General features: G+C 40.3%; 2 protein-coding genes across 2 annotated transcripts in view; both read right to left on the bottom strand.

Annotated features, from left to right (window-relative positions):
• Window positions 1-25,533, bottom strand: part of Kcnq5 (potassium voltage-gated channel subfamily Q member 5) — a 133,110-nt gene that overhangs the window by 19,214 nt on the left and 88,363 nt on the right. The window contains exon 9 of the mRNA XM_059281420.1: window positions 2,721-2,829. Coding sequence (XP_059137403.1) covers window positions 2,721-2,829 — 109 coding nt within the window. The remainder of the gene's footprint in view (window positions 1-2,720; window positions 2,830-25,533) is intronic.
• The window catches only part of LOC131926320 (glutathione S-transferase alpha-3), a 265,294-nt gene that overhangs the window by 177,379 nt on the left and 62,382 nt on the right, over window positions 1-25,533 (bottom strand). The window lies entirely within an intron of this gene.

Raw genomic sequence — 25,533 nt, 5'->3', positions numbered from 1 at the left:
CAGCACCTATTTGTAAAAGCCAGACGTTTCTACACCGGCCTGTAACCCCGACAGCACGAGATGGGTGCAAAGTAAAGACAGGAAAACCGCTAGGGTTTGTTGACCAGATAGTTTAATTGAAACATCATTAACTCCAGGTTCAGTGAGAGACCCTGTCTCAAGGCAGTGATAGAGCAAGGTATATGACATTTTTCTCTGGCTTCTGTATGCACACACTGATGTGCAGACTCCCTCTATTCCATACACTCAGATGTGCACTACCCCCACATACAAATAAGAACCATGCTAGTTGTGGTGACAGACACTTGAAACGCCAGCCTTGAGGAGGATCAGGTGTTTAAGACTAGCTTTAGTATGTTTGTGTTTGTGACCAGCATGGGCTATATGAGTCCCTGCCCTAAAAACCAAACAAAACCCAAACGAAAATACAAAATCTCCGACTTAACAGTGATGGAGGAGGGGTGGGAGTGAAGGGTGGGTGGGGGGAAAGAATTCTGAAAAACAAAGGAACTCTGCTAAAGACTTTACAAATGTCAGCTGATTTCAGGAAGGGCAAAGTAAATCTTAAACTGTTGCTAAAGTGCTTAAGACAGCAGAATAAACCTAACTCATTTTCTTTGTAGCAGCCCACGATCCTTTTATTACAGGCTGTGAAAGCGAAAGTTTCAGAAGGTCTGCAGAAATGACACAAAACCATGTTACGTTTGACTTTTATGGAGCCTGATCTGCTTCTCCGAGATAAGATTTAATGTACTTGTTGCAAGTCAGAGGAATTTGTGAGCCGAACTCCCTGACTTTTATGTTAGGGCCTATGATGGAAATACTCAATGTATGTAAAGAATCTGAAGGTGACTTGCAGAGAAGTACTGTCCAATACAACTTCCTGTGATGATAGAACGTTGCTGATTTTTTTTTTTTTTTTTGTCCAATACGGTTGTCACCAGCTATGGGTGCCTTTGGCTGCTGAGCATTTGAAATGTGTATTGTGCAACTGAGCAATTAAATTTTAAACCGTCTTCCATTCTAATTGATTCAAATTTAAATAGCCTTTTGTAATAAGTAGCTTCCATATTGGATAGTGCATTTCTCGATCCTCACCATCCCTTTAAGAATTTTTTTTTTATTTTATGTGTATAGGTGCTTCGCCTGCATGTGTGTCTGTCCTCTACATTAGCATCTGGTACCTGAGGAGGCTAGAAGAGGCCACTGGACCCACGGGAACTGGAATTATAGTGAGTTGTCATGTGGGTGCTGGGAATCAAGCTTGGGTCCTGTAGGAGTTCTTAACCTCTAAGCCATCTCTCTAGCCCTATCACTACCCTTTAATTGAAGGATTCTGACATTATTTCCCTACATATTCTGAGTTTCCTGGACTTAAATACATATGTAGGGTTTGTGTGTGTGTGTGTGTGTGTGTGTGAGGTGGGGTTTCCCTGTGTAGTCCAGGCTGGCCTCAGACTCAACAATCTCCTTGTCTCAACCTTCTGAGCCTGGGATTATAGACATGCTAAATCATGCCTCATTTAAATGTCACTTAGGACTTCTAGGTTGTCCATGGATATGTGATAACTATGTAACTGGTTGCTCAAAGTGGTACCCAGTAAGGAAGTCTGGTAGTACTATGTACAGTTACAGTGAGATGTGGGGCATAACTTGAGACCATCCAGGCCAAAAAGGAACCTCCCTTTCTGTAGGGCAATTAACCTTTACTACATTTCTGGTTAGCTTGTGGATATAGATCATTTAAGCACCCTCTGGAGCACATACAGTTTCACAGTATCATGGTTTTCTTTACCTCCACAAACGTTTACTGGCAACTTATTTCTGCTTGCCCGGGGTTTCCCAATGAAACCACAAAGTCACATCTAACATCATGCTAAATGACCAACTCAAACCAGCATCGACTGATTAATTGTGCTGATATCTGAGATTAGAGCAAATATCTGAACACACTAAGTTAGTTTGGATATTTTAAGCCATTTCCTGGCTTTTCGGTAAGATGTAGGAAATGTCAAGCAGAAACTCAGTCCATTCACCCAATATATGCATAGATACAGCTTCTCCACAGGGATTAAATTGGGAAGGCAGAATACACAGCAACTTGTTCATGAACATTATGAATTTTTCATATGTGAATGAGGGTTTGTACATATGAGCTGGAGCTAACATGGGTCCCCACTTAGCTCTTTGCCAGTGTAGAAGAAGCAGATTATGATTCCCTACGAACAATTACTTTTCAGAGGAAGGTACGTCACTGCACAGTACCTTGGGCTTCCCATGTTCAGAGCTCAACCTTATTTCAAATAGCCTAGAGGGGTTTTCCTTTGGTACAAAATATGAAACATATGTTATTGAATAAAGGCATAAAATAATTTAAAAAATCTAATTGTATCAATAAACCAAACCCTCTCAAAGCAACAAATACAACACAGCGCAACTGGTTCTTACACAATCTCCCTGGTGTGGCCTAGCTTTTCAAATCCCACCCACCTTCTTTAACATAGTTCATATTGAATGTAGTATAGTTCCTTATTAAGAAAAAAAAAACCACTTCATGAGTTAAAAAGCATGTGGATGAACACAAAAAGGGGAGATAGTTATTCCAGGAGACTTACCTGCTGAAAACACGGTAATTCGAACACTCAGAGACGTGCCAGACTCACGGTAATTCGAACACTCAGAGACGTGCCAGACTCACGCTGTTCCCAGTGCTTACCCACCTGATGGCTCGAATGACAGATTTCAGTGGCGGGGTGAGGTCCTCCACAGACACGTCACACTGGCATCCTTTCTCATCGTACACGTCGTCAGTGCCGAGGGCTGTGTCGGCTGCAAGAGAAGACACCCCTTAACACCACCAGCTTCCGTTTAGGAAGTCCCGGGTTGTTCGTCTCATATAGGAAAGTGTGGACGCATACAGACCGAGCATACAACCTGCTGCGGAGGGATAAGGCCAGCCAACTGTGTCCCCCAGGGCTAGCCTTGTCCTTCTACAACCTCAACCTTTTTTTTGTTTTATTTGACACGGTATTTTCCTAAGCTCTTTTCCACCTGGAAGATGGTGGTGGCGAATTTGTGTTGATCCATCCGTGCTTTCTGCCCTGTTCCATGGAAACTAATAGCCATCATTTAAATTGCAGCTGTGTGGAGTTGAGAAAACTGCCTTTGGACTGTGAGTTCACCAGCCTGTCTATCCAGGTTTTGAATTCAAACCCCGTGACACTGGCCTCATTAGCCCTGTTGCTAAACAAGTTACTTAAGCAGCAGCCTGGAGAAGCCTGACTATTTATTGCTTGCTGGACTGGCAATTGTAAGGTCAGGAGAGCTCTTGCTTAAGATAATAGAGTCAAAGCTAAGAGCAGACCAGTTTGCATCTGAAAGTCAGTTCCATATAAATCAATCAGATTAACTTTTCGGTTAATTTAACATTTGGAAAAGGAACAGGCTTATAAAAAATACTACATTATTGACACTTTGTAAAATTAATAAAAAATAAACCCACATCCTTGTATTTTTATTTTCAGCAACAAAATATTAAAAACAGTAAATACATGTAATGAGGAATACATGATAGGAATGTTACAAAGCTGTTAAAATTGATGTTACAGCAGCCTTGAGGCAGGGGGAGGGGCTTGGACCTGCCTCTACTAAATGTACCTCCCCTTAGGAGGCCTAACCTTCTTGTAGGAGGAAATGGGGGGTGGGTTGGTGGGGGAGGCTGGAGGGACCGGAGGAGGGAAGAGGGGATCTTTGATTGATATGTAAAATGAACAAAAATTTTTTCTTAATAAAAAAATAAAATTGATGTTGCAGACGAATGACTGAGAAAATGTCATATTGTTAAAGATAAATTAATAGAGGCCAGGAATAATTTTGTTCTTTTTTGCCTACTCTATTTTCTAAAGTTTCTACTCTATTTTCTAAAGTGTGTTTTAACTTAGTAACATAAAAGTAAATAGAGAAATAAAAATGCACCCACTAGAGATGGGTAATGAAGCTTGCTAGTTGGTTCAAGCCTCGTTGAGTGTTGACATACACACAGGCCTCAGACTGCCATGCTGTCTTTGCTCAGCAGCCTACTTATTGCCATGAATGGGACAGATTTGCTGCAGACTGTTCTGGTTTGACTGAAATCTGATACACTATTGGAAGTTTATTCATTGAGACTGTGATTATGTCGGGAACGCAGTCACTATGGTGTTTAATTCCATGAATACTGGCTGAGTGGTCTATGCACTCTGTGCTAAGTGGAAGTGGGTGGAGGTAGAGAAGGTGGGATTCATTCGTTGGCTGTCTTTCTCTCAAAGGAAGTAAGACAGAGACAAACTACTATAATGATAATGATACTTGGGCTGTTGGAATTTATCCTCCAAATTTATGTGTTGAAACTTGGTTTTTGGTGTGACAGTAGGAGGTAGGGTATATGGGAGGTGATGGAGGCCACAGTGCTAAGGAATGGGCTTGGAAAATGTATGAGAGGACTAGAAGGCTTTTTGTCCAGTTGAGTACTGAGTTATGTCATTAGGAGAGTACTGAGCTATGTCACCAGGTGAGTATGGAGTTGGTCTCCTTGGGAGAATTCAATAATAGAGCACCATCTTAGAAATAGAGTTCCAGTCCTTCCAGACACAACCTACTAGTGCCTTGGTTTTGGGTGTCTTAGTTTCCAGAATTGGAAGAAACAAATTTCTATTCTTAATATAATTAGGGTGTCAGGGCTTTTGCTATAGCAGCCCAGACTGAGGCAAATGGCAATCATTCTCTGAAACATATGTCAGCTCTTTGGTGAAGTCTCTTTACACATTAGTTTTTATGATGAGAGTCACCCTACAAGTTGTTGGTGGTTTTGTGTGGAAATCAAAGCTTGGATGAGATAAGGACGTTGTCTGAGGCCATGAAGTGGTAAGCGAAGCTATGAAATTGGAGAACCCGTTATTACAATCCAGTTTCCCGAGGCTCCAAAGTCCATACACTCTCTATCGATCATCTGGTGTCAGGGAACAAGGTAAAATATAATAAGATAAAATAGTAATGTCAGGAGAGACGGCACAGGGGCAGACAAGTGCAGTCTGCCCCGCTGGGTACCTCCAACTTTAAACAAGAGAATACTGATTAACTCACAGCTGATGGCCTGGAAGGTAGCTAGCCTGTTCTGCCTAATTGTTCACTTATACATCACAGTTATTTGAGCCTATGCACTTCATATCCAAGGTTAGAGGTGGTTACTCCTCCTAGCTGATCCCAATCTACCGGCAGTTGCTAGAGACTATGACCTTATTTGTAGTAAGAGTTTTACAGACATAATTAAAATATGGTTTGAGATGAAATTGTGTTGGGTTAGGGTAGATAAGAAGCGCAGCAAAATGGTCTGTGTAGGAAACAGAAAGAAGAAGAAACAGGGATGCAGAAAAGCTGAAAGCAGATAATGTGATGTACTCCATTATGTAAGCTCAATGAGTGGCAGGGGGTGGGTTCCTCCCCAGAGTCTCCTGAGTGAGCCGACGCAGGCATACTCTGATTGTGGACCCCGGAACTCTTGAACTGTGAGGCAATATATTTCCCCTGCTTTAAACCACCCAATATGGGGTGATCTGTTATGACAGCCCAGGAAACAGTTTTCTCCATGGTTTCCAGTTCTTTACTCTGGGACAATAATGATGATGATCATAATAGCAGTAGGATTTTTTAGAGAAATCTAATTATGTGCCAAGAACTTTAATTAACTGCTACAAACCCCTGTGAGGTGTGTCTGTTATTACCCCGGGATTTTCAAAGTGTAGGAGTGAGGCACAGAAGGCTATGAAATTTGTCCAAGGACACATAAAGACTAACTAACAGAATCAGAGCTTAAACCTGTTCATCTGGGACCCCGAGCTTCCTTTGACCCCTTCCTTTGTCCCTTTGCCTCTCACTTCACCTCTGGCTTCCCTTCTTCTCTGTTACCTTTTCTTTCATATGGTACGTGCATCTGCAACACTGACTGAAGATCCAGTTTGGAGCAGTGTTGAGCCAGCTCCCATCCTAAAGGAGCCCTGGACAGGTACATAAGCTGGAGCCTCTAGGAAGAGTGTATGAGGGGAAGAGGGAGATAAATAGACAGGGGACACATATAGAGCAGCTGACCAACAGAGCCCAGACCTCCACCCTGTGAGATGCCCAGACATTAGCTACTCATGAGCAGTAACACTTTTCAGGATTGCCAGTATAGCATTCATAAGAATGTCTTACACTGTTCTTCTAAATGGAGGCATGCAGCTGCTTTCTTTCATCTGAGCTCTAGTGAGAGACACTTCTCGTCCTATGCTTCAGAACACTGGGGACCACGGTAGATACTGCAATACTCATATTAATGACCTCTCTTGAAAATGAAGCACAATGTTTGGCAGCATAAGATGCAGGGTCATTTTTTTTCTTTATGCTAATAAGAAACACGATATCTTTTATTGTTTGAGGATTTTCTTTACAGGCATACAATGTGTTTTGGTCAAGTATAATCCCCTATTCCCTCTGTTCCAGTTCTTCCCTGATCCACTATTCCCTCCGAACATCATGCTGTTTTTCCGCATTGACTCCACTCATCGATGCCAGGATGTGTGTGGGTATAATAGGGCCATCTACTGGAGCATCCTTGAAAAAACGGACTTGGCCCTCCCAGAACAGTCCATGTCGATTGTCATAAAAATCACAAAGTGAAGATAATGAAACCAGTGCTCATGGCTGACTGCAGATGGAGCCAGGACCCTCCCGAATGATTACATGATGATTACCTCCTAGGTTACTGCTGCACTTCCTCAATCCCAGCTTGCATGGTAAGAAGACATATGGTCCAACTACCTTGTTGGGAGGAAGTCTAGGCTGAAAATGGGAGTCAGACACTAACTGTTATTATATTCAGCTGTGTCTTCTTGGGCAGTTTTATCGTACTGTTTTATAACTTGATTATTCAGGCACAATTTAAACAATCATTTCTGCTTTATTGGTTACATTTATTTATTAAGAGATTTTTTCTATTCATTTTACATACCAATCACAGATTCCTCTGTCCTCCCTCCTCCTGTCCCCCAGCCTTCCCCCCCAAACCACCTCCCATTCCCATCTCCTCCAAGGCAGGGTGTTCCATGGGGAGTCAGCAGAGCCTGGTACATTCAGTTGAGGCAGGTCCAAGCCCCTCCTCCCTGCACCAAGGCTGTGCAAAGTGGCACATTTATTTAGTGTGTGTGTGTGTGTGTGTGTGTGTGTGTGTGTGTGTGTGTGTGTGTGTTGTGTGTGCACATGCATGTGTAATGGCCAGAAGACAACCTGTGGGAGTTGTTTTTTTCCTTCTGCTAAGAGGGTTTTGGGAATCAAACGCAGGTGACAAGGCTTGGCAGCAAGCGCCTTTATCTGCTTAGCCACCTTACCGGCCCTCATGTTTTTTTGGTAGGTGTGGTTAGGACAAATAAATATCAAAAATATCTCTGTTGTTGTGTGTGTGTGTGTGTGTGGAGGTAGCGATTGAATTACGTTATTCTTGTACTTATTCCAAAGCCACAAAAATGGGGAAATACAACATTATTTTGCTTCATTTGTATCTTGGGACATCAAGTGTCTTGCTAGTAAAGTTAATAATGTATTAAAACTCTTAAGATTAGAACCCTCCATGATTGTTGAGCAGCAGGGGATGGGTAATCTTCAATGAGGCTGGAGCTGTGTTATCCAGTCACATGTTAGGCTGTGAAGTTTTGGTAGATGTTGGTCATGGGAACAGAAGTTAGGGTTAGGGTTAGGCATGGGAGTCCATACCTATCTGAATGAAACCTAGCCATAGTGTCAAAGTGTCAGTCAAATAAGGTGTTCCAAATGCATTCTTGCTTTGGACAATTTCCCTCCTTGTGCTGTCCATCCTTGGCATAGAAAAAGAACTATAAAATGCACTCTTTTTGTTGCCACAATGCTTTTCTGTTTTTCTCTCCCTCCTTTCCTTCTTTCCTCCCTTCCTTCCTTTCTCCCTTCCTCCCTGCTTCTCTCCTTTCTTTCTTTCCCTCCCTCCTTCCTTCCTTCTTCCCTCACCCCCTCTCTTCCCTTTTCCTCTCTGCTTCTTCTCTCTCTCTCTCTCTCTCTCTCTCTCTCTCTCTCTCTCTCTCTCTCTCATCGTTGTTTTGTTTTTATTGGCCAGAGCCTTGATCACGCCAGGTGAGCATTCTGCCTCTGAACTGTACCTGTAGTCCTGTTTCTTTTAATTATCAAATTTTCTGGGGTTGCTCCTGTGCATTTTGAAAAATCTAAAATAACACTTGAAAAAAACCCTGCTCATTAAAACTATTACCTTTTATAGTCTTTAAGTAATGAAGGAAGAAAGCAACAAAAAAGGAATTCTGGAAACTTATGTTATATCCAAAATATTTTTTCTGTGTTTCTCATGAAAATCTAATATCAAGATGCAGGTGTTTATGAAAAGTTAGGAAGTTTCTAGTTCTTTCTCTTAGTAAATCACCTTCTTTTAAGACTCAGTCCCTTGGCAGTTTTGAAGTGATACCATTGGTTTCAGTCTTGGCTGCATATTAGAATCACCTGGGGAGTATGAATAAAGAAAAACAAAGAAACAACTCCCAGCTACCCTAAGATCAACACTGAAATTGAGGGTGGAAGCCAGGCAGCAGAAATGGGATGCACAGGTTGGCCATAGAGTTGCCTTGCTTGCCTGATGTTCTGGTTCTAGTCTAGCACAACTATATCACCACCACTACCTCCACCTCCACCTCCACCTCCACCTCCACCAACACAACACCACTACCACCACCACCTCCACCACCACCACCACCACCACCACCACCACCACCACCACCACCACCACCAGAAACAGGCATCAGATTTAAAAACATTTATTTTCAGACTCCAGAGAAATCCAATGCAGCCAGTGGCAAGAAGCACTGATAATGGGTGGACTAATGACACCGTGTCTCTCTGAGCCCCAGCCGAAGAGGGTGTTTTTAGGATTCTCTGGGGTGTGTGTGTGTGTGTGTGCGCGCGCTGCAGATATGTTTTTCAGAGTTGCAATTTGAGACAATATAAGTGCTTCCTTCACAAGACAACAGGAAATGACTACATTTAAAATAAATCCCCAGATGAATTGTTGATAAAAAAGAGTGGGGCTTAGAGCTACCATGAAACCTTAATTGTTGTGTAATTCAGCTTGAAGGTGTCAGCCTTCAACTGAATTCCAGTTACCATCTCCTGTCCCACTGCTGCCTCAACCTCACTCCCAAAGGCTTCACACTCTCTCTCTCAAAGGAGCAACTGCTGTTCTACACACGGGGAGTTTACAGCTTCACTGAACAACATAAAATAAATGGTCAGAAACCTAGCAGGAACAACTATTTTCTTTCTGTGGAAGAAGAATCGTGTTGTTATGTTTGGGGAGGTAAGGAAGCTATAATGGAGAGAGTCACAGCTTTGACAATGAAGACAGAAAACAAGTGCCCACATAAAGCAAATCCTAACAACACTCAAACTGTGTGATTTAGAAAACCTGCAAAATACAAACAACACTGATATGTCTACATGCTTAGGACAGTTGCTGTGGGATATTGCTTTTGTACACTGGTTTAATAAAACTGATTGGCCAGTAAGTAGCCAGGCAGGAAGTATAGGTGGGATAAGCAGACAAGGAGAATTCTGGGAAGAGAAGGCTGAGTTAGGAGATGCCAGCCCACTGTCCAGGGAGTAGCATGTAATGGCACACAGGTAAAGCCACAGAAAACGTGGTGACATTTAGATGAACAGAAATGGGCTGAGTTTAAGTGCAAGAGCTAGCCAGTAGTAAGCTTGAGCTAATGGCCGAGCAGTTTTAATTAATATAAGCCTCTGTATGTTTACTTGGGGGATGTGAGTGGGAGAGATTGGTCCCGACTGCCAGCAGGCTGGGACACAGGAAATAATCTGACTACAGACAGTTAATTGTGATAGCCATAAAAACAGGCAAATGAATTATTTAATGGAGATTGGCTAGGGATTTAGTTTAGTGGTAGAGTGTGGCTAACAAGCACAATGTCCTGAGTTTGGTTCTCAGGGCTTCAAATAAAAAATATATTTATCCCAAAGACACTAGTAGTAAGTGCTTAAACTACTCAATATTACTACAAAGGCATCCACAATTAAAAGTAAGTATGGACTTTCATCTATGTAGTTTGTATAAGAACAGTAACAAGCAACAAGAAAATTGATGGACTCAGCACACTTTCAGCACTGATAGTAACAAACGTAAATTAGAACACATTTTTATGGCTATTAAAACTTAAAATTAGGCCTGGGAAGACAGCCACACAATTTTGAGGACCTGAGTGTGAATCTCAAGAACTCATGTGGAAACCAAGTGGTGGGGGTAGAGACAGTAGAGTATCTAAAAAGGGGTAGAGACAGCAGAATACCTTAAAGTTTTCATTGCAGATGGCCTGGCACACACAGCAGTGAATAAGAGACCGTGTCTCAAACAGAGTGGAGGGCAAAGATTGCCACCTGTGGCTATCCTCTGACTTCTACACATGTCACTTTCTAGTACCTGCACTCACATTCATTCACACACACACACACACACACACACACACACACACACACACACACACGCTAGATTAAAAAAACATAATTAAAAGCAAAAGCAGCAATCCTCTAATCTTAGTGCAGGGAAACTTCCTTTGTGATGTGAAAGAAAAATGAATGTAGTAAAGTTTATCCCATTGCTGCCTATTGTAAATGGTTGCAAAAGTTCAATATTCCAAAGTAGGAAGCTGCACATTATCCTAAATTATAGCACTGGACTAGAAAGCCAAGTTAGTAGCCATGAAAAAGATGAGTAAGATGAGTAGTATATGATGACATAAAAATAGTCAAAGTGTTTGATTAAATTATAATATGTAGCTAAGCACCCATGTTGATTATGTACAACGATTATGTGCAACGGAAAACAGAGAAGAGTGTATGAAATTGAGATTAGTTATGTCAGGGTAAGAGAGTCTAAATTATATGTATTTAGTTATCAATTCCTTAAGAAATGAAAGGGTGTTTTTTCTAACCTCCACACTTGACTTTTTGAGGAAAGGGAAGGTAGAGAATGAACCAAGGTTTCTCTGGCCACTAATAACATAAAGCTTTTGACATAAGAGTAGTCAAAAAACATAAAAAAATAGTTAGAATGAAGGAATATTTTTTGAAAGACCCAAAACTTCAAAGCAACCAGGACTGTGGTACATTTCTTACAGTATGAGTGTGAGAGATCCCAGCCCTGGGCCATAGCGAACACATTAAAATAGCCACCGTTAATGGCAGTGGTGACCAATTTGTTGCATTCTGTCATGTATTCTCCAAGGGTACCTTCCTTGGCTGCTGGGTGGACTAAAGTTGCACTATTACCTGATAGCATTTCACAGCACCTTCAATGTCTTCTTAAATTTAGAAGGTTCATCTTAGACAGGTGCTAGGCCAAGGACAATTCCTTTGATCCGAGCAGAGTTTAGAGTGACAGCTTGGTCCCTGGAGCAGTAACACAATCTCTTTTGTCTATATACTAAACTTTGCCCCTTTTCAATCCTGTGCTAGATGCTGCTCAGTCATCAGCAGATTGACTGCATCCCTCAAGTACCAATAGCCAACCCAAGAAACAAATAATATATTTTTTTGGCCTAAACTTTTTTCAAATACTTGTTTTAACTCTACTCTTTTCCTGTCATAATAACAACACATGCTCATTATAATTGTATCATTAATCAGTTTTGTTCTTTGACTGACCACGTAATATTGGTATGCTTTAGTGAGGTGTGATATGATGCTTTTTGTTCCCCATTATTGAGTCAGCATCTTGTTATGTTACATGTCTACATCTGAATTCTTGATCTTTCTGCCTTGACCTCCAGTATGCTGGGAGGTAGCCATCTCTACCACACCCAGCATGATACAGTTGTGTATTCATATACACACTGGAAAATGATCAAATCAGAGTATTGAGCATATTATCACCTGAAACAACATTTTTTCTCTAGAACTATTTGGTTCTTTTTTAATTGACTAATGATGTTATAAAAAATAAGAGTACACCCAACTGAAATAATCAGTGCTTCATGGAAAGATACTGTGCACTACACCACAACATTAAGCTTAACTGTCAAGACAGCCCCTTTTGGTTGTCTCAAAAAGAAGAAATGTGGGCATGATCAAAATTTTGGCTTACAGTTTGGGTTCATTTGAGTGGTAAGAGATAATTTTGTAGGTATATTGGCAAGTATAGTGTTGAAAAAATCCACCCATTAGCCTTAGGAACAATGGTATAGTTTTTTTAAAAAAAGATAGAACCAGAGGTGGGAGGTGGGAATGGGGGGTGGACTGGGGGTGAGGGCTGGGGGGTGGGAGGAGAGCAGACGGGGGAATCCATGGCTGATATGTGAAGTTAATTATAAAATAAAAAAATATAAAAAATTATACCCATGTCCATAATTCTTAAAACTTAACAATAAAACTTAAGAAAAGAAAGATGTACATTTATTTGAGTGAGTGCCTGAAAATAAATGATGTTGTGGGTTAGTGAGATAAGCTAGCAGTTAAAGGTGCTTGCTGTCAAGTTTGACAACCTGAGTGTGATTCCTGGAACCCACACGGTAGGAAAAGAGAACTGACTCTTGCAAGTTGTCCTCTTACCTTTAAACACATGCTGTGGTGTGTGTGCAATGCCCTCCATACAAATAAACAAAAGAACAAAGGTGATAAAAATGTGAATAAATGGCTGAAAGTAAATGATACCTGACAAAATTCACAACAGATCTCCTTGTCTCTTTTTTCTTTTTATTATTTATTTAATTAATTAATTAATTTATTTTTAGTTTTTTTCTTCAAACAGGGTTTCTCTATGTAACAGTCCTGGCTGCCCTGGAGCTTGCTTTGTAGACCAGGCTAGTCTTGAACTCACAGAGATCTGCCTGCCTTTGCCTCCTAGGTATGTGCCCCCTAGGCACATAAGAACTCCCTCTTTCCATATTCTTCTATCCTTCCTTTTTTCCTTCTTTAGATGATGATTCAAGTATCTCCCTACATCCTTGAACTTGCCATTGTAGCTGAGGAGGACCTTAACCTTCTTATCCCTTGTTTCTATCTCCCCACAGAGTGCTAGGATTAGAGGCATGAGCTACAGTGTCTGGGTTATCTGGTGAGGTGCTCTACCATCTGAGCTACACCCTCAGCCTCCAAAAACTTTTCTAGCAAAAAATGACAAAACTGATGTTCAGAATGTGTCTTAGCTAGGGTTTCTATTGCTTTGAAGAGACACCATAACCATAGCAACTCTTATAAATAAAAACATTTAATTGGGGTGGCTTGCTTACAGTTCAGAGGTTCAGTCCATTATCATCATGGTAGGACATGGCAGTATGCAGGCAGACATGGTGCTGGAGAAGTAGCTGAGAGTTCTACATCTTGCAGGCAACAAGAAGTGGTCTGAGACACTGGGTGTGGCTTGAACATATATGAGACATCAAAGCCCACCTCTACAGTGACACACTTCCCCCAACAAGGCTACACCTACTCCAACTAAGTCACTTCTCCAAACAGTGCCACTCCCTTTGGAGGCCATTTTCTTTCATTACCACCATAGAATGTAAAAATTTTTTTGTGTGTATATCAAGTTGTAGCAATTGTTCTTGCTACCCAATAAAGGAAAAAAAGAAAGAAAGAAAGAAAGAAAGAAAGAAAGAAAGAAAGAAAGAAAGAAAAGAAAGATAATATTCGACAAAACTACCCTGAAAGTAACTATTCTGGATTTCCAACAACAGAGATTACATTGTTAGTAAACATTGAAAAACCCAACAAAACACAGCCCCCTGAGCAGCAGGAGTAACAGATGATTGAGCAGCCATGACAGCCGAGGAAAGTGGGTGTAGTAGTATGCCACTCTATCTCAGTGATGGCTGTCCCTCAGAGGCTGCAAGCAACTGCTAGTCTCAAATCTACTTCAGTGTGTTTATTGAATTTGCAAGTCCCAGAGAAAAATTTAAGAGCATCTTCCCCTCCACCTCAGGAGTGCTTTGGGCATCACAATAATCCTTAACAAACTGGAAGTACAGATGCCCAGAATTTTGCTACAGTACCGATTTAACTGGAATTTGAAGTTCATGTTCAAGCAATAAGTTAAATATAATTTTCCTTGCCAACAGGTAGTTTTTTTTTTTAATTTAAGAAAAACAGCTTGCATTTGATATTTATGTTCCATCAAGAGGAATCTAATACTTAATTCCTATTTTACTGAAGACTTCTTGGTTATCTAGGAAATAGGGTATTATTTCAACATCTAATTTACAAGCAGATTCAGCTTTGGTTTCTATAGATGTGTCCAAAATACCCAACTTGACAGGGATAAAACACAGCTGGGTAAGTGAAGCTCATCTGGCCTCATCTTCTTTTCCAGTAGTTACACCAAATTCTACCCCTTGTTTGTAATATCCCTCCAATGTCACTGTCATGCACTGTAGGATTGAATGAATACCAGCTCTAATACTATACATGTTCACAAGGCCCTACACTTCTCCAACATTTTGTGCAAGTATATCCAAACCTATACAGATACTTCCAACAGTATAGTTTAAAGAGGGTACAACAAGGATAAGTCCCCAAATCATCAATGCAGCTCTTATACTTTACACCAAAAGTGTCTTTCATGGTCAATGTGGAATTTCATGTAGGAAATAAGCTCTCTATCATTTGTTTTAACCCTTTCCATGTAGCCTTTGGGTTACAGTGCATTAATATTAACCATATTCACCGGATTATGCCATAAAACACCAGAACTCATTCCTCTCATCTAATGTCAGCATTCTACCTGTTAGACCAATGTCTCTCCATCTTTCCTCCTTGAATTTTAAATTAAATCATAAAGTATAAGAAAAAAATTGGTCTGAACACTCAGAGGCAAATCTTATTAAAATTTGGCATATTCCCCTGTAATCACATTTTCTCTGCATCAGCTGATGCTTTATGTCAAAGTCAATTTCTTAACAGCTCAGAATTAAGCATCTCTGGTTGCCATGTAAGAGAAATTTATTCTGAGAGCTCCTGCTCTGTCTCATTGTATTTTGGTCTTTCCGTCCCGTGCTCCAGGTACACCAAATGACACCCAGGTCCTTTGGTGCTACATAGGCATCACCAACACTGGATACCCTTCAAGGAGTGCTATGTACACACCCGAGCCGTCCTTTCTTCCCTTTGTTTTTGCTTGGCTGGCAATCTCTGCATGCTCAAGTTGCAGTGGAAGGACTGTTAAGTACATAGAGCACCAACTAGAGCAAGGAATGCCAGAATGGGGTGAGCCTCTGAATGAGCAGAAGAAACTGTCTGAAGTTCAGAATGCATGCAACTTGTGCCACGTGGAAAACTATGTCATTTTATTTCTTATTCCAGCAGTTGTTTTTATTTTCACTTATCCTAAGCAAACCGACAGGGGTGTGGAGAGAGTCACTTCAAGTTCAGAGTCTCAGATACAAGTGGCAAGTCCTTCAGGCACTTGCTATCCCTAGAAAATACACCATGGTTCCAAGGGATGCACTAGCCCTTTCTTCATTTACTAGGTACACATACTTCTTGCTGTGTATTGTGTAGTTCTGGGTGAACCAAAGACCTGGTACATATCAGGTAAGTGCTCTACTACTGTACTGCACACTTAGTACAATGATAAGTACTACATTGTATTCCTTTTTCTTGATGTTGTTCTTTTTTTTTTTTTTTTTTTTGGTTTTTCCGAGACAGGGTTTCCCTTTGTAGCTTTGTGCCTTTCCTGGAACTCACTTGGTAGCCCAGGCTGGCCTCAAACTCACAGAGATCCGCCTGGCTCTGCCTCCCGAGTGCTGGGATTAAAGGCGTGCACCACCACCACCCTTTTTCAGACTTTTTTGACTTCTATCCATAAAAAGAAATACATTTTATATTGTGACCTAACACACACACACACACACACACACACACACACACACACACACACACACAAATGCATACACATGCAAATAAGACAAGACAGTGACAGAATGAATATATATATCTAGTCCTGTTCCCTCTGAAAACTCACTAAGATGCAGTGATGAGATAATTTAAAAAGATAAACTATAAAAAGAGAGAGTAAAAGAAAAGGCAGCAGAAACATAACTTTGGAGGTGGGAAGCAGATGGACAAGTTAGGTAACCAAGTAGCTGAAACCAGGAAGAAAACTCTCTATCAGCAACAGGATAAATGGAGAGGCCAGATTTACACTTCAGAAAACTCAAGACTCTGAGGAGTGGGCAGCACTGGGCTTGTCTTGATACAAGAACAAATGGGAACTTGTTAAGATGAGGAAAACTGAATATGGTGATCTGCATCACGCTGGACCACACAGTCCTCTTCGCATTCACTTACTCCGCTCTCGATTGTGGATATGATCAGCTGTTGTAAGTTCCTGCTTCCTTCACGTCCCTGCAGTGATGAGTGGACTGCAACCTGAAACCCTGAGCTGAAAGAAACCCCTGTCTACCCCAAGTTGCTTGTGTCAGAGTATTTTAAACATAGCAACTGTAGATAAAACTAAAACACTGTTGTAGGGATGACAGTAAACTCCATACCCATACTGGGTAGGGACTTGCCCAAGTAAGTGCTCTCTCAGAAGAATAGTAAAGATATTAATATCAGGAAGATTCTAAATGTTCATATGTTAAAAACATTGTAATTTATATTAGAAGGATGGGACAATCTTGAGGATGGGTAAAAGAATAAAAGGAGCTAAATTGTCATTAGCAAGAACAAAATATAATGCTTAGAACTGATTGGGAAGACAGAGATACATAAATGTCCTAAGAAATGGTTAAACACTGATGGTGGTTTTTCTGACAAAGAATCCTATGGGTAGGGCAGGAGGGTGTTGTGGGATAATCTTTTTTGTACACTGAGAAGATATGTCTCTGCCAAGGCACCTTCTGATTGGTTTAACAAAGAACTGAACAGCCAATAGCTAGGCAGGAGAGGATAGGTGGGACTTCTGGGCAGAGATAGGAACTCTGGGAAGAAGAGAGGTGGGATTCACCAGTGAGATATGGAGCAAGTCAGGCATATAGTTGGAGGAGAGGTAATGAGTCATGTGGCAGAATGTTGATTAATATAAATGAGTTAATTTAAGTTATAAGAGCTAGTTGGGAACAAGTCTAAACTAAGGCCAAGTTTTCATACTTAATAACAAGTCTCTATGTCATTATTTGAGAACTGCTAGTACAAAGAAAGACCTGTTACAGGAGAGTGAGAAAAAATATATTTAACTTTTTCTTTATTTTACTGTTTTATTTTACTTATTTCTAAAAATTTGAGAGATAATATTGTGCTAATTGATTGCTCACAGCATAGTATCACAGCATAGTATTTTGGGGATATAGCTACACTGTGGGGTGGTTCAGTTTGGCTAATCAGCAAATTGTTAGATGAAGGGACCAGCCACAGCTTTCATCATATCTGGTACTGTTCCTAAGCTGCTAAACTCCCACCATGTAATGGCCCTAGTGTAAAATGGTACAATAGGATTGCCCTCCAAAATTACTGCCTGTATCCTATCTAATATCTTCAGTAATCTGCTAGGCTTAGAGACCCTTCTCCTTTAAGCTCAGAGACCCTGTTCTGCAGGTTCTGTTGGATTTCCTATTCCGTCTGCTCCTATGTGTTATTACAGGATCAGATTACTTGAAACCTATTCCAGCACATTGTTCTACAAAACCTGGGATCTTTGTCATTTAGAACACAAATATTATTTCTGTGGTGAGAGCACATAGTGTCTAATATTTGCATTTTCTAAGAAAATTAATTAAAGCCATTAACTACAGTCACTTTAATGTAAATTAAGCCATAGAATATCTTCTCTAATTTTTAATTATGGCTTTTTTGGTCCACATTGCTCCCTCTTTCTTCCTACCTACTTTTTCTGGGCCTCTCTGGTAACTACTATTCTTTTATTTCTAAATGGTTTCAACATTTTTAGATTCCACATGTGAATGAGATGTTTCTGAGCTTGCTTATTTTACTCAGTACAATACAAACTCCTTTTGTTACAAACAGCTGAATAGTATTCCACTGTGTATGCACACATGCCACATTTTCTTTCCCCATGCACTTGTTGCTGGATACTTAGGTTCTTCTGATATTTGGCTATTGTGAAGAATGCTGCAATAAACACAGGAAAGTCACATAACTTTCCACATACTGATTTCATTTCCTTTGGGCATCTGCTCAGCAGAGGGGATCACTGGGTCAGATGATTCTTTCATTTTAAATAAAAAATATAGGGCCGGGCGGTGGTGGCGCACGCCTTTAATCCCAGCACTCGGGAGGCAGAGCCAGGCGGATCTCTGTGAGTTCGAGGCCAGCCTGGACTACCAAGTGAGTTCCAGGAAAGGCGCAAAGCTACACAGAGAAACCCTGTCTCGAAAAACAAAAAAAAACAAAAAAAACAAAAACAACAACAACAAAAAAAAAATATTTAAATCATTTTTGTGTGTGTGTTTGAGTGTTTGTCCACTTGTGTGTACATGCACCACATGTATGTCCAGCCTACATTGGATGTTGGACATTGGATATTGGACAATAGATATTGGATCCTCTAGAATGGGAGTAACAGATGGTTGTGAGCTGTCACGTGAATGTTGGGAACATGACCTGGGTCTTCTGCAAAAACAGCAAGTGCTCTTCACTGCTGAGCCATCTCTGTAGCTGTTATCTTTAATTTTTAAAGTAACTTTCATAGTGTTTTCCAAAGTGGCTGTGATAATTTATATGCCTACTAACTATTGTTTCCTTTTTCTTTCCTTTCTCGCTGTCTTTGGTCTTTTTGGGAACAGCCATGCTGACTGGAGAGAGGTGCCACTTGATAGTGACTCTGCTTTGCATTTCATTGATTAGTAGTGATGATTGTTTTTATTATTGCGTTTATTCTCAGGCTTGCTAATTAGCAATGTTCAGAAATACTGATTTACACTGAGAAGTATAACTACTAATTTACAAAAGTCTATTACATAAGATATTGCTGCATTTGAGCACTTTCTTTTAAAGATCAAAGATGCCATTTGTGAATAATTCATGCCTCCTCAGCACCTTAAATTATGTTAATTTTTATATGAATTTCTCTAAGATTCTCTGTTAAAGATTGTCAATTAACTTTACTGGCTAGCAGAAATGCTGGCAAAATTTCATGGAATAGTTCTTGACACTTAATTAAAGGAGTCATTTTGCTTTGAGTGATGATATGAAGCACTAGAGAGTTTTCAAAAACAATTAATATAGTCTGTGTTGCTAAAGCTGCTGATTACAGCATAATAGTGACTTAGCAACTGCCAATAAGGTGAAAGGGAAAAATCAGAGAAAAAGCATTTTTTCTTTAAAATTGTACTTTACTCTATCTTTATTCAAATGGGACCATTAGACTATGCTTTTTACAGGTTCCTTAAAAATTATTGCAGGGCCCGGAGAGATGGTTCAGCAGTTAAGAGTGCTGGTTGCTCTTCCAGAGGACTTGAGTTTGGGTCTGTGCACCCACATTGGATGGCTCACACCTGACTGTAACTCTAGCTCCAGAGCATCAAATGCACTCTTTCTGGACTCTTCAGGTACCTATATGCATGTGCATGCACACATGCACAACACACACACACACACACACAAAATAAATCTTTAAACAACAACAGTAGTAACAATAAAGTATTGCAACTTAAACCAAGGTAGGAGTTTCACTATTCTCTTAAAACCACTCTGATTCCCATTTATTGTACATATCACCCTCACTTTTTCAGTGATAACAGTTTTAATAACATAGCTTTTGTCTCAGTGGTACATTGCAATTGTCTCTGGTCCCCAAAGACATTTTTATCAGCAGGTTTAGTTAATTGGATCCCGAGTAATACTTAATCACTTATCTGTTCATAACCTGTTGGTTATTCACTCATTTAAAATAAATATTTTCATTTATTTATTTATCTATCTATTTATCTATTTATTTACTTACCTTTGAGGCAAGGAAGGTATCATGTAGCCCAGGCTCACCTTGAATTCCATATGTACCAGAGAATGGCCTTGAACTTTTGATTCTCCTGCCTCTACCTCCTGAGTGCTAAGATGGCAAGCATGCACCAACACACCTGGTTTATGGTGAGATTGAACCTATGTCTCACGCATGCTTAGCAAGCACTCTCCTAACTAAGCTGCACCCTCAGTCGCCAAATAAATATTTTTAAGTAGCTGTTACGTGCTGTGCACTCTATTGTCACATTGTAAGTCAAGGCCTCTCTCCCAGAGCACTTATCAATGTCATCTTTAATAAAGCTAATGATTCCTGAGCAATAGTCATGGCATGGAATATAATAAAGACAACACCTTTTTTTTTTGTCTTTCTATGAATTATTCAGTGTGAGGACCTTAAACCTTCCATTTCCCATGACAGGAACTTCATCAAGTACTGGAAGAAGGGAAAAAGAAGACATGCAAATTAATCAATGCTAAGACTTCAATTCTTCAACATCAATGCAGAAATTGATACTAGGGAATTATTAAGTAATAACTTAAAAATCTGAGGACCTATAGTGTGCTTGGCATTGATCAATTTTCCATATATTATATTTCATTATTATTCATATGATCCTGTTAAACAGGTGTAAAACTTGGATCCCTGGAGCAAGAGAGAGAATTGAGGGGGAAGGGAGAGAGGGAGAGAAGAAAGGGAGAGGGAGAGAGGGAGAGAGAGAGAGAGAGAGAGAGAGAGAGAGAGAGAGAGAGAGAGAGAGAGAGAGAGAGAATATGAATGTACAGCCAGTTTGTCAATAATCTAGTTGGGATACCAGGATTAAAGAGAATTTCATTTGGCTCCAAAATCATGATCCCAGCCACTGTATGCAATTAATTCTATGGAACTTACAGTCACCATCTTCTTGTCTATGAGTCTTTCCAATTAAAAGCAAAGGAATTAATCTCATAGCTTCTGATACTTTTTTTTTCTCACACACACAAAAATCAATTTTTAGCTGGGTGGTGGCAGCACATGCCTTTAATACCAGCACTCAGGTGGCAGGAGTAGAGGCACACAGACCTTGAATCCAAGGCCAGTCTCATGGACAGAGTGAGTTCTGGGACAGCCAGGGCTACACTGAGAAACTCTGTTTTGAAAAAACAAACAAATCAATTTTCATAATTTTTGTTATAGTCTACTAGCAAATAATCATTTTTGTAAAAAAAAAAAACATGGTAAATTCCTAGCATAGAAAGACTGCCTATATTAGAACAAATGCTAAGGCAATCTTGGTCAAGTAAGTGACAGACTACATCCAAATCTCAGGGATGGTCATTGCTCCAGATAGCATTGGCTCAGGGACCCTCCTTATAGGGTGAGATGAGTGAAGGAGGATGAATTAGGATAGGCTAATGAATTGCTCTTACCCCTCTACATTTAATATTCTAGAATGCTCCTGAATTAAAGGTGAGATGATGTAGAGGGCCTTATTTTATCCCATCTCTAAAATGGGATGTGATTTGTTTCCTTGAACCCTATTTAGGGATTTCCAACCTTAATAAAAGAAGTCAAGCTTCCTAATCGTCCAGCAAACTATAGATTGCAAATCTGCATTATTCGTTCATCAAATAGGTTGGCAAACTCTAAACAGACTGACATACACCTTGATCAATGAGCATAATCTTCAAGAGGCCTTGCAGGTCCTGCTGGTATTGTTCTTAAGAACCTATCACTCCCACATGACCCAGCCCACCTACTGGATGGTGAGAGACCATGTGGATCAGAGGTGAGGAATCTCAGCTGCAGTTTCCTCTCAGGCTCCAGCCAACCCAGAAGGATCATCACAGACTATGAATGAAGTGGGCCCAGCTCTAAAGACCCGCCTAACAGAATCACAGGTTAGATAGCTACTGTCTTAAATCACTAATCTGAGAGAGGGTACTTATGCAAAAACAGAGAATTGGTGCAGAGGCAAGGACATACCCACTTATGACATTTTTCAACCCAAACACAAAAGACGGGAACACAGGTCTGAAATAATCTTGGAAACGGTTAATTCACCAAGTCCAGCAGAATGATATGCATACCAGTTGGTCTAGATTAATAAAAGATGGAACTTTCTTACAAGTGGGAATATAAAGGTTTTGTGTGCAAACGGTGATTTGTAACTGGGGGACAATAATCTTCCGAGGCCTCCAAATTTTTGGAGTACAGGAACAGTAGTCATGCATAGTACATGCAATGGAGGAAAGCATTGGAGAGAAGAGAGATTTGGAAAGGCTGGACATTGAAAATCAAATAAAGGGAATTTGGGGCAGTAAGAGAAAGTTTCCTGCTGCAGACTGCATAAAGCAAGGACTGAGGAGCTTGTCTTTTTCTATGTCAGCCGGCCACTGCAGATAAAGGATCTTGGCCTTTATCTAACCCCCTTTTCTCTTCCTACCAAGTAGAACACACCATGAACACGATTAAGTGTAATTTTAAAATGGTGTCGTATTGGTTTCTTTTTGTGCAGCAGACGACTAAGTGTGCCTTTGAAGGAAATAATTGAGATATACAGATGGAAAAAAAAAAAAACCCTCCATGAGTGGAAGAGTACTTCTCTTAAATATGGGCTAAATTCTGTGATTTGGGTAATGGTTAAGTTTGTGATTATTTTGTGCAAGTTTCAGAGGTCACGCGGGTTATTTTTAAAAAGTAAGGTATTTGAAAGTGAAGAAGATGCCTCTTGTTCCCCCCAGTGCGAAATCAGCACTGTAACTGAGGAGGGGCAGCAGGCAAATGTCCATAGGCCACATCTTTTCACAGCCCCTCACTCCCCAATCCAGGAAAACGCTAGCCCTGAGCAGCACCCCCCAAAGACCTTTCTTGACTGGAATATACCAAGCAAGGGCCTCTTCAAATTTTATAACAACCCACAAGGTCTACGCACGTATGCATCACAATGATAGATGGAACACTTGAAATAATTCTCAGAATGTTAAGGGCCATGTCTAATTCTGGAGGAAAATTAGAAACAGCATGAGAGGTGGGAAGCAACAGGAAGGACTTTTCTATGCCAAAGAAACACGAAGCCCAGGTAATGAGAATCTATCTCTAGCATCCTTTAGTCAATCTTTCCTCCCCTCTGCTGTCCCTCAGTATGGAATTGCCTGTGAGGATAATGGGCAAGGACGTTACTTCCCATCAGGACAGTGGAGCAGGTTTTAGAAACTTAGGCTTAGAACATTTCTTAAAGGATGTCGATTGATCTCCTTAAGGGTTCAGAAGTCCCCCTGCCTGCAGATATTCCAAGATTGGCTTGAATGCTTCCAGTTAGGGAATCCATTCTATTGGTGTAGAATGTTTAACAGCTGGGGCTAGGGTTTCATTATGTAGAACTAAAAAGTGTATTTCTTATCTCTTGGTTCTGATTATGCTCTTTGAAATGACCAAGAGTACATCTAAAAACCTCTTGATGAAGTTAAGAAGGGGCTGTACATTGCACAGGAAAGTGTGCTAGCCTGTAAGTCAGAAACATTGATTTGGCCACTGAATGGCTGATTTCCTGGGTTCACATTTTATTTTACTTATTTTTTGTTCCACTAATATGACAATTTTTTGATAATATTCATTTTGAATTGTTGCACCAAATAGAGTAGAGTTATGTAGCCACATAATCAAGATTGAGGGCACTGGTGATATATATATATATATATATATATATATATATATATATATATATATATATATATATATAAATAGGAGGAGTATGATGAAATTTTTGATCTTTGGTTATACTAAATGTCACAAGTCCAAATACTCCCAAAGAAAAGTAGGTAATGGAATGGAAATGTTTTAAAGTCAAGGAAAACTAGAGATTAAGGTTCATAACAAAGACAAAAGGTAATGATGAAAATATGTGGCTTGAGACAAAATAGATTTTAGGAAATTTGTGGTATATAGCTTTTTAGAAAATTACTAATGACCTCCACCTCCTATTGCATGGTCTGTGTGATCATTGTCATATGGAAGAAAATACCCTAGGTGTACAGGTGAGTATAGGTTCAGGATATAGTAATTGTCAAAATCATTGTGTCAAAGATGCTTCCTTTCGTCAGTGTTCTCTGGGATTTCAGATCAGTATTTGAAATACTGATTTACTGAAATACTGACAAAGCTTTTAGTTGATTGGTGAGTCTTGGACCCAGAGAGCGGTTAAAGAAAAGAGAAAGAGAGTAAACTCCTTTCAAAAGGATTTGAGGATTTTGGCACTTTGCATTGGGTATTTGTAGTGCTGTGTTCTGGTTTACCATGGCAGAGCCCTGTGTGTGCTAGGTGAGTGCTCACAACTGAGATGCACCTCTGACCCTTCTGCTATTCTTCTAGGCACAACCGAGCTAATCATAATCATCAACATCAAAAGGAAGAATTACTAAGGAAAGTAGCTTGAGGGGTGAGGTGCCACAGGGTTGTTCATGGGTGGAGAGGAAGGCGACTGAGTCCATTTTCCAGCAGGGGTAGAGATAGCAAACACAAACTGAGTCTATGTGAGGAGGGATACACAGTTGAAATTCTTCCTGTTTATTTAATTTGGTTTTTGTGCTTGAGATAGGGCCTTGTTATGTATCTCATGCTGGCCTCTAACCGGCAATCTTTCTGCTTCTCTCTCATTCCAGGACACAGATTGTAAGTACTCACTAATGCCTAGCCTCTAACTTACATTTTTCTAGTCTTTCCTTTTCCCACTTTGTCCTTTTGAAATTCAAGGAGTTAGGACAGTTTGTGTTTGTGATCTCATAGAAAGCTTCTAACAGAAGATAACAGAAGGGACGCCCTCTTCTAACTCTGGCTTTTGTATTAAACCAAAACCAAAACCAAGGGAAACTATCTTGACAGAGATGTCTACATGCTCATGCTCACTGCTGCTCTAGTCATGATAGTTAGGCAATGGAACTAGCCTGGATGTCCATCAGCTGTGAATGGATAGTGGAAATGTGGTATATACACACAGTATATTTTATTCAGGTATAAAATAAAAAGGTGAAGTTGTGACGTTTGCAAAGGAGTGGATGGAATTGGAAAAGACACCAAATGAGGTAATTCAGGCCTGGAAACACAAACATGGTATTCAGTCTCATATGTGGGACCTAGCTTCAGAGGTTTAGATTTCTGCATTTAAGCTGGAGGAAGTGTTTGTGGAGTTCAGGAAGCAAGAAAGGAGTTAAGGGACAGGGGAAGCATGAAGAGGAGAAGACAGTAACAGACAAGGGCTGTGAAAGTAGAGGGTAGGAATGATAGGTGGGAACAACTTTAAATAAAGACGGATCCAGAGAATGGGGGGAGGTGGGAGTGGGACAGCAGGGTAACAGGAACAAAAAGTCTATGAAAGGGCCATAAGGAGACCTCCTACTGACCAAAAAACTAGTATTGAAAAAAGAACGCTGGACAGAAGTGCGCTACATGGATAGAAGATGCTGCTTCCAGAAATCATGAGTTTTTAAACTCAAACTTCAATATCAAGTTAAGGATACTTCTTTAAG

The sequence above is a fragment of the Peromyscus eremicus genome, chromosome 16_21 (assembly GCF_949786415.1).
Source record: "Peromyscus eremicus chromosome 16_21, PerEre_H2_v1, whole genome shotgun sequence".
Taxonomy (NCBI): Eukaryota; Metazoa; Chordata; class Mammalia; order Rodentia; family Cricetidae; genus Peromyscus; species Peromyscus eremicus.
The sequence above is the reverse complement of the archived record's forward strand: the minus strand, read 5'-3'. Positions and strand labels throughout refer to the sequence as shown.